The sequence below is a fragment of the Mesocricetus auratus genome, unplaced genomic scaffold (genome assembly GCF_017639785.1).
Source record: "Mesocricetus auratus isolate SY011 unplaced genomic scaffold, BCM_Maur_2.0 Super-Scaffold_100007, whole genome shotgun sequence".
Classification (NCBI taxonomy): domain Eukaryota; kingdom Metazoa; phylum Chordata; class Mammalia; order Rodentia; family Cricetidae; genus Mesocricetus; species Mesocricetus auratus.
In genome coordinates, this window is record NW_024429191.1 from 72,457,218 (window position 1) to 72,471,240 (window position 14,023).

Below are 14,023 nucleotides of genomic sequence, written 5' to 3' on the forward strand. Positions count from 1 at the left end.
AGACACAATCTTAGTAACACGGTTGCCCCAGGGACTGCAGCCACAATTCTGGCCACTCAAAGGGGCAGAGGTGGAGTCGCGCTCTGCTAGAATCCAGCACTGTGCCAGTGAACTAAGGACCCAGAGTTCATTTCCTCTATAATTCCAACCAAACAAGGAATGGAGAGACAGGAGACAGCCTGGAGAAACTGAGGCGTGGAGAGGTGCAGGAACTTGATGGAGGTTACGTGAGTTTCTTTGGAGAGGGCTTTGAGCACATGTCTCCTGATAACACTCCCGACACATTGTGAGAGAAAGCCCATTCAGTCCCCCAGAGAGGTTCCAGACTCCACCATTGACTTCCTGACTTCAGATCCCCTTTCTCAGGGCTCTGACAGCTGGGTGTTCCCTGCCGTTCCTGGACACGTGTAAGAGGTAACTAACACCTGAGTCTTTGCATCTGAGGCCTGGACCTCTGTGCTGATGCTGGCTAGAGTCTTTCCTTGCCCATCTCCCAGCCTGCCCCCCTGAGCATCACTGTGTAGCAAGTATAAACCGGTCAGCTGCTCGATACCACACCATCTCCCCTGACTACGCTTTCAAGTGCCCTCTGTGGACAGAACATTCTTGAGACAAAGGTGGGACTGAACCCAAAGACATTAAGCCTGCGACTCTGAACCTTTCTACCCGTGTGACCTTGGGAAAGTCGCTTAGCAGCTCAGACGTCCTGGAACCTCTTTTGTTACACAGAGAGCCACCACCTTGTGATGCTGCTGCTCTGCAGGGCAGCGAAGTTCAAGTCCGTGAAGACTCAATGCTCGGGCCCAGGCTCAGGTGGCCCTGTGGTACACAGTGGAAGCAGCCCTCAAGCGTACCAGGACAGACTATCCGCAAGCGACAGCTCAGAGGGAGCAAAAGCCAGGAGCCACATGGAGCTTAAGTCAGTGGGCCGGTCCAGGTGGAGGCATTCAGGAAGAGTATCCACGGAAAACATCCCCAGCTGGGCGCAGCAGTAGCACGAAGGGCAGAGGAGGGAATATGAATGTGTTTGGGTGGGGGTGGGGTCATACTCAGGGTCCAAAATGTATCGGGAGGGAAAGGTTGAGGCTGCAAGGCCCACAGGGAAAGTGGCTTCCAGCCACAACTCAAGCTGGACCAGCCTTGGCCCATGACGCGGCCATCGGTGCTTCTGGAGGGAGGGAGAAGACGTGCGAGCCTGTGTATTAAGAAGATTAATCTGGCTGCAGCGGTGGCAGCATGCAGATGCTTGGAGGGGAGATGAAGACCAATTAGGAGATACTGCAGCTGTCCCGGCAGGAGCCTGAGAGCTGGTTCTGATAGACAGTGATGTGCCTTTCCAGAGAAAGGTGGAGGGGCCAGACCAGAGCTAAGAAGGGGCTGGGTCAAGCTCCTCCTGTCTGCACCCCAGGCCCCAGTCCATCTCCTCAGCAACTAGCAGCTCCACCAGTCCTAAAAATTCTGCTCACCAATCTGGACTCCTCAGCTCATCTCACCCCTGCTTTCGCTGTTCCCAGCTCATGCTGGACGGATGAGGGTGCCTGAGTCAGGAGACAAGTGTTCCGGAAGGTGTGAGGAATAAGGGACCGGCAGGGTGGCAAGGAATTTCCAAACAATCTCTCAGGCCATACACAGATGATGGCTTTGCCCCTCCCTCTCAGTCTGGATATCACACTGTGCTCCCCCACTCCCCCCCCCCCCCCCCCGTGCCTCCTAAACCAGCAGCTAGCTGTATCTCCTCCACCATCTCTCCAGCCACTAGAAGTTTCCCAAGAGAATACAAGCCAGGTAGGCATAGCCCTGCCAGTGTTGGCTCAGCTTCAAGATAGCTAACCCAGGCCCCTGCCACTTAAAATTCTGGAGCCTTGAGCCTGGCATGGTCGCTCATGCCTGTAATCTCAGCACCCGGGAGGAAGAGGGATGGAGTTCAAGGTCATTCTCGGCTACAGCTACATTTTGAGTTCTAAACCAGCCCAGGCTATAAGATAACCCATCTTTCACCAAAAAGAAAAAGAAAAAAAGAAAGGGGGGGAAGGAAAGGAAAGGAAAAGAAAGGGAAGGGAAGGGAGGGGAAGAAAGGACAGGGAAGGAAGGGGAGGGGAGGGGAGGGGAAGGGAAGGAAATGAAGGGAAGGGAAGGGAAGGAAAAGAAAGGGAAGGGAAGAGGAGGGGAGGGGAGGGAAGGGAAGGGAAGGGAGGGGAAGAAAGGAAAGGGAAGGAAGGGGAGGGGAGGGGAAGAGGAGGGGAAGGGAGGGGAGGGGAGGGGAGGGGAAGGAAAAGGAAGGGAAGGAAGGGGAAGGAAATGAAGGGGGCGAGGATGTACAGCGCTTGCCTAGCATATGCAGACCCTGAGTTTGACTCCCCACCACTGTACCAGCCACACATGGTGACACATACTTGTGACACCAGTACCCAGGAGGCTGAGGCGGGAGTATTGCCACAAGTTTGAGGCCAGCCTGGCCTACATAATGAGACCCTCAAAAAGAAGTTAAAAAGGAAGGGAAGGAGGAAAGAAGGGAATGAGGGAGGAGGGGAGTCTGTCCTGCTTCTCGCCCCCCTGGTCAGCCTCTGTCCTGGCACCCATGGTAGGCTATCGAAGGCCAATCTCATGTGCTGACTTCAGAGGGCTCCTGCCGGTAAGGTCCCTGGTTCAGGCGAGTCCCTGTGTTCCCGCCTCTCTGCTGAGTAGTCAGTCACAAACAGGAGTGTGCTGACCAGACAGTCCATGCCTGCTGGGCAGCCGCAGGGTTGTGTTATGCTCAATCCACAGTTACCTGTTCCCCTGTAGATCTTCATTTTTGTCCCAAACTCGGCCACCCTTCGGTTCCTTCACAACACCCTCATCCTCCTCCCTCCCCCACCTGCGCTAGGATCCCTTATATCAGTTGTCCCTGTCGATTCTCATATGTCTGCTCTCCTGCTTTGCCCCCAAACAGCTCTCCACACGCTCACCTGTAAGTCTTCCCCGCCACCCCTCGCCCACGCAACGATCTTTTCAGTCCCTCTGGCAGTAATTGCCTTAGCAGCATCCAGCCAGGCCTGGCTCCTCCTGCCCTGCACCTGGCCTCCCTGGCCCTATGCAGCCATCTCCTGCCTCTCTAGGGGACCCCTGTCCAGCGGGTCTCCTTTCCCCTCAGCCAATATCCTATGGCGTTCACTCTCCGCTCCCTCCCTCCCCTTGATGTGGATGCCCTCACTCCACCATCACCTCCCTCCCCACCCTCCAGCTGTCACTGGAGTGTAGAGGACACTAAACAAATGCCCTCCAAGTCCCTGGCTTCTCATCCAGACGGCCAGCGCCCGCCTGATATCCCTCTCAGCATGGCCTACAGCCATCTCAGACTCAACACGTCCAAAACAAACCCTTCGCCTCCTCTTCGAACCTGCTCCTTCCTCCTCTCCCCACTCCACTGTGCCTGGGGAATTCCGACGTGGAACCTCAGAGTTATCTGGGAGTCATGCTCGCCCTTCATCCATCCCGACAGTCAGGTGCCGGAGCCAAAGACCCTGCCAGTAGGACAGCAGCCCTGCCCACCCCTGTTCCCTTTCACCATCCTCTTGACGTGAAGCTCTCACTGCCTGTCATCTGAGTGATAGAAACCACTTCCTTGCCCCTCCCCCACCAGGCCTGCCCCTACTGGCAGCTCAGGCTCCCTCGGGGCCACTCTCATTCCTGTCACTCCTGGCTTTGTCACCTTGTGCCTCCTATGCCAACCCAGGACATTTCCAAGCTAGGCTGCTGGGTGGCCCCTCATTCTGCCCCTGTCTAACGCTACCCCCCTCACCTGTTGCGGAGGTGTGAACACCTTTCCTTTGTCCCCTGGAGTCCAGCTCCTGGCACTGGGTGTGAATTGTCATTGAAAAAGAACAAGGACATACACAGTCTCTGGCATCCTGGAATTCTCCCAGTGGGCCTCCCAAGTGAAACTGGGGAGGCCTAGAGCCAGGGGATGCCAAAAATGACACAGTCTAATAGCTCTAAACAGTACCCTTTTTACTACACTCATCCAAGACCCCTTGAAAACATGGGGCTGGTTCGGCCATCAAAGAATCGTGGCCCAAAGTCTTGCTAGGTCCATAGCCCCTGACCCACAATCTGGAAACCAAGGGCCAGGCCCAGGTGGAAGGCATCCATAAAGCCTTGCCCTCAAATGCCACATTTGGAATATCTATGGGCATGTCTGTGTCTGAGGAGAGAGTGTCCTCAGCTTTCAACAGAACCCAAAAAGGAGCCTGTGATTCCCCTTCAACAGTCCAGGCATACCACAGTGGACCTCACCCCATCTTACTCTCCTTCCCTTACTGTGAACCAACCGCAATCACTTATAAATAGAAACCTTCTCTGGACACATATCTGCAGTGACAGGATGGGTCCAGACACTGGTGACAAACAGAATTGTCCCTATCCTGTCCTCTCTTGGCCTAAAAGGCCAACAGCTCCAGACTCTCTCTGTTCTTTCTTCGGCTTCCCTGACCCTATATACCGCCATCTTGCTTCTAAAATAAGTGGCTATTACCTGTGCTTGCTGGATTCAGAACCGAGAAGGGACAATTAGCCTGTGATTCCAAGACCCCAACTCATAGAGAGGTCCCAGATGGGACACAGGGCACAAACCCACTTCTTGGCCCCCAGATATCATCTCAAACCCCTGCTCCCACTGGAAGCTCAGAGTCATCCTCGCTGACCCTCTCCTAATGGCTACCTGGTGCTAAGCCTGAAGAATTGGCTACCTGTCGGCTCTCCCCAACTCCCTCCTCTTTGTCTCCAGGAACGAAAATAGAGCACTAACCACTACAGCAACCCCTCCTCTCTCCTCCCCTTTACTACCTCATGGCTTCCAGAAAGCTTCTGATAAAACACAAACCTGGTCATATGACCTGCTAAAAATCTTCGCTAAGAACCTATCAATACAAACCAAACACCTTCTTGTGCCTCTCAAGATCTGGCCTGGGTTTTTCCCAACTTAATCTCTTGTCGCTTGTTCACCTAGCCCATATCCAGTGCCCCACTCATTCTGAATGCCCACATTTAGGTTTAGTGTCTGGTACCTCTGACCCTCCCCCTTGCTGCACCCTTGGATGGCTGTGTCCTGCTGGCCCTTCAGATGCAGCCCAGGGTCCATTACTTTCCAACTCCACATCCAGGGCCTTGGCTATGGTGGGAGCATTTACACCATGGGAACTAGCAACTTAAGTTGGGATTGTTTGTTTCTGTAGCACTAGAGTTCGAAACTAAGGAGTAGGGTATGCTAGGCAAGCACTCTACTCTGGAACTATATTCTCAGCCCTCCTTTATTTAAAATTTTTTTGAAGACTAGAGAAACAATTCAGCTGTTAAGAGCACTTACTGCTCTTGCAAAGACACAGGTTTGGTTCTCAAAATCCTCACAGCAGTTCAAAATTGCCTGTAACTCCAGTTCCAAGGGATCTGACACTTCTGACATCCATGAACTCCTGCACATACACGATGCACAAACATCCACCCAAGCACACACATATACACATAAACTAAATAAGCAAATATTTAAATTTATATATACAGAATCTCAGTAAATTGTGCAGGCTGGCACTGAACTTTCAATCTTCCTACCTCAGCCTCTTGAGTAGCCGAGATGACCAGCACCATCAGGCCTGGTTTATTTTGTTTTATTGAGAGCTACTTGATAAACATTTATCAGCACCACTGCATAAGCTCAACTCTGACACATAGGGTACATGTGTAGAATGGATGGATGGGTAGGTAGATGAATAGATGGATGAATGGATGGATGGATAGGTTGATGGATGGAATGGGATGGACAAATGGATGGGTGGGTGGATGCATGGATGGACGCATGGGTGGGTGAGTGGATGAATAGAAGGAATAAAAGAGGATGGATGGATGGATAGATGGATGGGTAAGTGAATGGATGGATGGGTAAGTGAATGGACGGATGGGTAATTCACCATTCTGGACTCCCTGAATTGGCCCTTGTTGGTGGGACTCACCCCTTTCTCATCCTATAGTCACACTATGTCATTTTTCTTGCTCAGGGACTTCTCAGTGTCCTGAGACCTTGTCCCTCTCACTAATCTTTTCTGGGCACACCAATACTGCTGGCAAGTGGTTAAGGGGTAGGGGAATCAGAAGAGTATTGAAGTGAACATTGTCCCAGCCTTAGAGGTCTGGGGGAATATAACAAAATGATGTTTCCCCATCAAGAGGTAGGTGAAAGGGACAGGCACTGTCTGTCCCCAGCAACAAAACTGAACAGCAAGCAAAGTAGATGGCAGTAGGAGAAGACAGCGCCTGGAGAGAGACAGAGGGCTGCAGCTACACTCACAGCAATCCCTTCTCCAGGGCTGCCCAAGCTGATCAATACCAGACTTGATGGATGCAATCACTTCATTAAGAGCCCCGCGGGAAAGCAGAAGCATGGGGCCACCGCAGCAGCATCTGCGGAACCATCCTTCCAATCATCGCCACTTCCCTGCAGTCAGCTCCATCCGAACCCTGAGCTCCCCCTCCCTGCTCCGTCCCTGTCCTCCTTTGCATCTGGACCTCTGTCTCTGTCTTCAGTGTCCTTTCTGTCTTCCTCTGTCCCTCGAAATCTGTGCCCGTCTCGGTCTCTTACCCTGCGTCTCTGTCTTTCCTTCCACCTCTCTCTGCCTCTGTCTTTTCTGTCCCCTTCCTCCCTGGAGCTCCATCTTTCCCTCTATGCATCTGTCCCATTCCTGCCTCCCCTCTTAGCCCCCCTGTATCATTGCCTCTCTGCTCCGCCCTGCATACTCTCACTCTCCTTATCCGCCTCCCCCAGGGGCCCAGATGGTGGGGCATTCACGGCACAGTGCCTGCAAGCACAGGACCATGGCAGCTTCTGGGGGTTTTATGCCACCCTCCCTACCCTCTGAGTTTGCCAGGCAGCAACCAGTCATCTGCCCAGCCTGCTGGGGACTCCCACTCACTGCCATGGGGCCTTCAGCAACCAGGTACTAGGACAAACTTATCCCTACAGCAGATGCTGCCAGCTCAAAATGAGTGCTTCCTATTACTGAGGGCTAAGGGAGAGTTAGGGTTGTCTCCTCTTTCCTTAGAAACGTGGGTAAGGAGAAGCTGGAAGCACCTCAGCTGATGGCGTTTCTTCCCTTTCCAAAAGGGGCATACTTCTTGACATCTAACTGAAAGCCCTCTTGCTGCAGCTTCATCTGCCTTCAGCCTGTGTGACTCAGCTTCTTCCCAGTGCAATCAAAGCCTCCACCAGCAGCATCTGGCAGGGCAGGGACTACTGGGTACACCCACTCCCTCCCCCAGGAGAGAGGGGAGGGCACCAAAACGGGCTCCCTTGGGAGAGGGGGATTGGCACAATTGGCACCAAGTAAAACAGAGACGGTGGCAGTGTAGACTAGGGGATCCAAGATGGTAGAGATTAGGGACTGTCATCTCTTGGGTCACAGAAGGAGAAAGTTCTGTCCCCACTCTCCCCCAGCCACCTGGCAGAATAGAGTAGCTCTCTGCAGGAGGCTGGCAGAACCAGCATGTGCATACATGCCCACACCCCACGCAGCCCAGACACAACACGCCCACCCAGTGCCATGCATGCCCACCTACTGGCACGGCAGCCGGTGTGTGGTTTCACCCATGCACACACACCTCGCTGGCACAGGGGAAGAACAGGGCATGGCATAACTGCTCCATACTGGGTCCTTCAACAAGGGAGGATGAAGCCTATGAGATGTGATAAGCGACGGGTATGCCTGGCCAGACAGGGCAGTTTAAGTAAGAGCCAAATGCTCATGACACTTCCAGGCCAGAGGTCGGTGGGGTGAGGCTATGTGGGCTTTGGAACCCTCTGGAAAGTGAACATTCTACTGACTTCACACTCTCTGGCTACGCCCCTACTGGTTGAGACACCCCTCCAACGTCATGCTGGACGGTCACAAGCTCTCAGTGCCTCCTCTGTCTCGGCATGGGGATCTGGAATGAGGGGTACACATGCTCATTTCCAAACCAGGAAAAGAGAGGCTCTGGTGGCCAGTTTCTTCCCTGCTGCCCCAGGGTGGCAAGAGCACCCAGATGAACAGTATGAGGGAGAAAAACATGGAAGGACCTACGCACGTCACTACTGGCCAACCTCTTTAGACAGCCCAGGTCAGTGCAGTCCCTCCACTCGGCCACACTTTCCATCTGCACAGCTTGGAGGTAGCTTCCTCCTCTAAGCCCAGATCCGGAGCTGGCAGTCGTCAACCCACAGAACAAGCTTCCCTCTTCCACATGATAGTCCTTCAAATATTTGAAGACAGCTCACCATCCCTGCTGAGCCTCTTCTCCTGACTAAACACCCTGCTCCTTGGAGCAGCTCCTCAAGCGCCATGATTTCTAGCCGCCTGGCCATTCTGGGCACTCTTATCTTCCCAGAGCCACCCCAATTCACAGCAAGGCTCCGACCTGAGGCCATGCCAAGACAGCCTTGCAGCTGCACCCTGATAATCTCTCAGGCGCCGCCAATAACACAGCCAATCCCTCATCTCTACCTGAATGACCCTCCTGCCTGTCAATCACCCTCTACTTACTGAGATAACACATCTCTCCTGTCTGCCTTGCCTTCTCCAAAGACCCAAGTCTCTTCTGGTGGCTTATTGCCACATGAGATGCTCATTGCATATGCACATAAAGCCTCCCTCTTCTGGGACCCCTTCCCAGACAGAACATACCTGCTCCCGCCTGGGCAACCTCCAAATTCAGAAAGCATGTGTCAATCATTGTGCTCACCCTCTAGATGCCCCACCCATCACTTCCTCTCTTCACTCCCTTCTCCCAGACACTCCAACACTAACAGAACTCAACCCTAGGGAAGAAGCAATTATTTTGAGCCAGCCTGGGCTGCATCCTTACCTGCTCGTGGTACTCGATGCCCATGCTGAGTGTATTGACCAGAATAGCGATCATGATTCCCCGGCCAAAGTATTTGCTATCTACGATCTTCCGGAATGTGTCACAGATGAGTCTCCAGAAAGCCAGCACAGAACTAGGCTCTGCATCTGGGCCCAGGCTCCGCTGCCGCCGTCTGTGGGGGTCCCGGAGGTCACTGTGCTGAGCATCCTGTGTGAACTCATACACAGCTTCACTGTCAGAGTCAGGCTCATGGTCAGCAGACTCTGGCTCCCCTGCCCCCGTCCGGGCGCAGTAGGGGCAACTGTCTGGCCCACAGGCTCCACTGTCTGCCTTGGAGCAAGGGCTGGAGATCTTACAGGAGCTATGGCAGGTCCCTGGAACAAAAGAGTAGGGGTTAGAGGATCAAGATGCTCACCAGGAGCTCCCCTGCCCTAAGAGGATGTAGAGCCTGTGGAAAGAGGCTGGGCGTTACATTGACAGGTATGATAGGCACTTAGTGAATGGGGTATTCCTGAAAAACAAAATATCCAATGTCAATAGCACCCTATTGATGGTCACTTCTGAGGATCCTAGGATTGAGGTAGAGAGGTAGCCACCATGTCTTCTGTGATCCTGTGCAGCTATGTCCTATGGAACTATGCCCTATGTCCTAGGAGCTTTCTGCCAGGAGCCTAGACCATCTCCCCTCCCTAGAGCGTGTAGGCCTGCACCCACACAGTGCTGAGTAGCACCTCCCAGGGGATCTTTGGGACCCACCCACACACGCACACTTTTCATCACACATACCAGACTCACATACATACCCACTACATGCACATACTGTGCATATGTGTAGTGAGAACATGCAATCTGTACACCACAATACACAAACACACATGCACACACACAGCAAACACATTCATGCCATCCAATGCTTATATACCAGACCCATGTACATGTGTGCATGTGTAGGTGCCAAATCCAAGTGATTGTAAATCAGATACATGTACACACACACACACATGGAACACCCCCTCCACTTCTTTCATGCCCACAAGCACACATTGTATAACAGATGTGCTCTGAATACACACAGGGACATGTCTCAAGGCATCTCTGTCCGTCTAAATCCTGTTTGGCTCACAGAATACGAGAAATGAATGACACCTCAGATACTACTCAGGTAAAGCAAGTGCAAGGAGATCCTTGACTCAAGGTCTGACCCCTGGTAGACACAAAATGCTGTGTCCCCCTTCTGGATGTATTTGGACACCACAGGCCATTGGTAAGCCCCCACGGTAGTGATAGCCTCAATCCCACCTATTACACAGTGGGAAATGGAAGCCTGTGTGCGAGGCATGACTGGTCCACACCCATGGCAGGGCAGCGGGAGAGTTGTGGTCTACACATACACTCCCAGGGGACATCTCACATATCCTGTTGCTTTCTGTCACCACATCCTCCCTGAAACACAGGTCCCAGGCTGTGTCTGCATGGGCAGCCAGCCTACAAGCAGCAAGCATCACAATCCCCCAGGTGACCCATGTTCCACCCCCAGCTGGCGGCTTTCAGGGCTCCTGCTCCAAGTCTCTCTGTTTACAGCAGTCACCTTGTGAGGCACCAGACTGCCACAGTCACACACCATTTCCCCCCACTGAGCCTTGTGACAAAGGACATGGAGTGGGCTGCAGAGTCAGATGGTCTCGAGGTCACACTCACCAACACTCTTAGCCACCTTTTTTTCTATGCACACAGCAAGGGTGCATGCAGACTTACTACCAACCTGTCCAGAGGACTCAAGAAGATCTTGCCTGCAAAGCATGTGACAGGCACATCATCAGGCAGCAGTAGTTAGACATTATGGCCAAAGCCTTAGACTGCGGCACACGATAGGTATGCACGTATAACAACTAACATCACTCCTACAATGTAGTAATATATGTACAGTAATCGTAGTTCCCAATTTAACAGATGAAACAACTTGGGCTCAAAAGAAATAATAGAACTGGTTGAAGATGCCAGCGGTACAAGAAGCAGCATGAGAAACGAGGCTCTGGGCCCTGGATCCTCACACTCCAGACCCCCAGTCTTCTAGATTACCACCCAGCCTCCACCTGTGGGGTCCCAGCACCCCCACCCACGCTCTCACCCGTACTCTGTGTCTCCAGTAGCTTGTGCATGGAGCTGAAGGGCCCAGGTGGGATGTTGAGGCTGGTGAGGGTGGGGGGCCCAGGACTGGGGGCCGCCTCCACTAGTGCCTTATCCTTCAGCATCTCTGGTGGAGGGCTGGTGTGCACAGTGGGGTATACCTTCCCACTACCCACAGTCCTGCTAGATGCCTCCGATGGGGACCTGGGAGGGGGTGCCTGGCAACGGACTGGCTCCAAGTGGCAGTCGGCATGGTAGAAGCTGTGTACAGATTCCGCACCCCTCGGAGGGCCCCCAGAGGGAGTGGGTGTAGAGGGTGGTGGCAGCATGAGCCGACGAGACCCATTAGCATCCCTGTCCTGGATCTCTGGGCTGGCCCGGGGAACTCTGAGCGTCCCATTACCCAGGTGGTAGTGGTGATGATGGTGGTGATGGTGGTGCACCAGGTGGTGGACAGACAGACGGCCGTGTGAGCGAGAACAGCTGCCACTGGGCTGGGACTCCTGCCCACCATGAGCCACTGGGCTGCTAAGCAACCCAGCCCGCACACCTGCAGCCCTAGAGACCTGGGCCAGCCTGCGGGCTGCTTTGCGGAGGATGTACACCAGGTACTTGAGCAGCTCCTCATAGCAGCTGCCTGGCTCGGAGAAGCTTGCCAGGGTGCTGGCGTTGGACAGGAACCGTACACGCTGCTCCCGCATCAGCTGGCTCTCCCGCTGCTTGGTCTCGGAGAACTGTGTGGCAATCACCACCAGGCACAGGTTGATCATGAAGAAGGAGCCCACCTGCAGGGGTGGGGACAGAAAGAGGAGATGTCCTGAAGAAAAGCGAATCTTGGTGGCAGCTGCCACAATCAATGAATTTGTTGTGGGCCAGACATGGGGTTTGCAGCTGTCCAGGAGCCATCCCATTTTGTTGTCATGATAATTTGGGGAGCAGGCACTTTTTTACTCTTCATCAGAACACTGATGAAACTGAAGTGCAGACTGGTCAAGAAATTAACCCAGGCCGGGCGTTGGTGGCGCACGCCTTTAATCCCAGCACTCGGGAGGCAGAGGCAGGCGGATCTCTGTGAGTTCAAGGCCAACCTGGTCTACAAGAGCTAGTTCCAGGACAGCCTCCAAAGCCACAGAGAAACCCTGTCTCGAAAAACCAAAAAAAAAAAAAAAAGAAAGAAAGAAAGAAATTAGCCCAGGATCACTCAGTTAGTACAGATCAAGTTAAGTAAGACCGAAACCCGGCCCTATGCGAGTTCAGGGTGCTGCTACTGCTGGTGATAGCATACTTTGCCAATACCGTCCAGCTACCAGTCTTTAAGTGCGTGGACAGTCTAAGACATCTCCCCAGTTTCTAGCTGGAGAGAATGCTGTAGCAATTAATGCAGTACTGGGGACAGAAAACCTTCAACTTGGAGATTTACTTATAACTCTCCCACTTGATTCAAGTCTAGCTGCATGACCTTGGGGGAGACTCAACCACAGGACTTCAATATCCCCAGCTGAACAGGGGCCCCACACACTAACAAAGCCATCGTTCTGACTTGCCCATCCTTCCCCAGCCCCCAGCTCCATGCCTCAGTTTCCCCAGGACCCTGGGTAACCTATTGCTTAGACAACAAGCCTGAATGATGGAAATAAATATTTATGGTGACAAAGCGGGCTTTTTTTTTCCTCTAGCTCATGTCCTAGTAATTATGATAATTAGCTTCACTAGTGTGATTCCAGAGAGCTGTTTGGGAAGAATTTTCAGGAGGTGTGTGGGAGAGTGGAAACTAGGCCCCTGATGTCCCTGTCTACCCCTCCCCCACTCAAGCAAGCCTGAGGACAGCAACAATTATCAGATGAGCCACTACCCTGAAGTACCTGCCTCATCACTGTGGTAATGGTCGGGGATGGTAAAGGTCCCCAGTCAAGCTTTGCTCCAAGCTTGGTCATTCTTTCACCCCTGGAAAAGTCATGGTAACCTTGGGAGCATACCCTTTCCCAGAGCCTACACACTGTCTCTCTCCCCAAAAGTAGCTTCATTCTGTCCCCATCTTTCTGAAGCTTGTGCTGAGTGATCTTAATCTCATTTCTTTTTTAAGTTTTTCAAGACAGGTTCTCTATGTTAGCCTTGGTTGTCCTGGAACTTGCTTTGTAGACCAGGCTGGCTTCGAACTCACAGAGATCTATCTGCCTCTGGCTCCTGAGTGCTGGGATTAAAAGAGTGTGCCACCACACCTGGCTTTTTAATGTCGTTCTCCTTCTGTCAGCATCTGACCCTCCACCTGACTCTGCATTGGCCTCTTGGTGACGTGGGAAAACGGAAGGACTAGATTTGGAGCTGGTAACCTGGACCTGATGTCTCAGCTCTAGCCCCGACTTCCTACACGATCTTGGACCAGTGGCCAACACTTTAGAGCTCTGGCCACATCACAGAGGCATATAAGGAAAAATAGCAGCATTGTCATTGACAGAGCTCTCCAGCAAGACTGATCCGCAGCTTAGACAAGGCACATGGTGGAGCCAGACAAATGAGGGAAAGTCGTTTTCCTTGCTTGGAAACACAAAGGTGGCAATGAGATCATGGGGAGGATGAAATGCCCAACCCTCGGGGAGCAATGGCTGGCACACAGTAAGTGCTCAATAAATATCAGCTGTAAGTGGTAGCCATGAAAGCATCTACTATGACTGGTAGTGATTAAAATGATTAAATGATACTGCTTTGGTCTGTCTTCTGCTTTCAGAAAGCCTTGGAATTTCAGAGCTGGAAAGAATAAGAGATCTCACAAGTATTTCTCAATACTGATTGGAATTCTGGGTGTACGATTCTTTGCTTGCAAGTATTTCGGGATGCTTAACATCTTTCTTTCTCTTTTCCAACAGAATGTTGGCAGAGCTCCCCTAGAGCTCATGAAGTCAGAACCACACTCGGCCATTTCTGGGCACCCCTAGGGAAGGTGATGACACATTGTGGGTTGAGAACCCTCTACTTTATGGGTGAAGAATCAGAAGCCTATAGTGGGGCTAGGGCCTCGAAGAGGGTGACT

At 52.6% G+C, this 14,023-nt stretch overlaps 1 protein-coding gene across 1 annotated transcript in view; it reads right to left on the reverse strand.

Annotated features, from left to right (window-relative positions):
- The window catches only part of Cacna1g (calcium voltage-gated channel subunit alpha1 G), a 64,887-nt gene that overhangs the window by 38,475 nt on the left and 12,389 nt on the right, over window positions 1-14,023 (reverse strand). Inside the window, 2 exon segments of the mRNA XM_040749526.1 lie at window positions 8,869-9,242; window positions 10,997-11,780. Of these exon segments, the coding sequence (XP_040605460.1) occupies window positions 8,869-9,242; window positions 10,997-11,780 (1,158 nt within the window).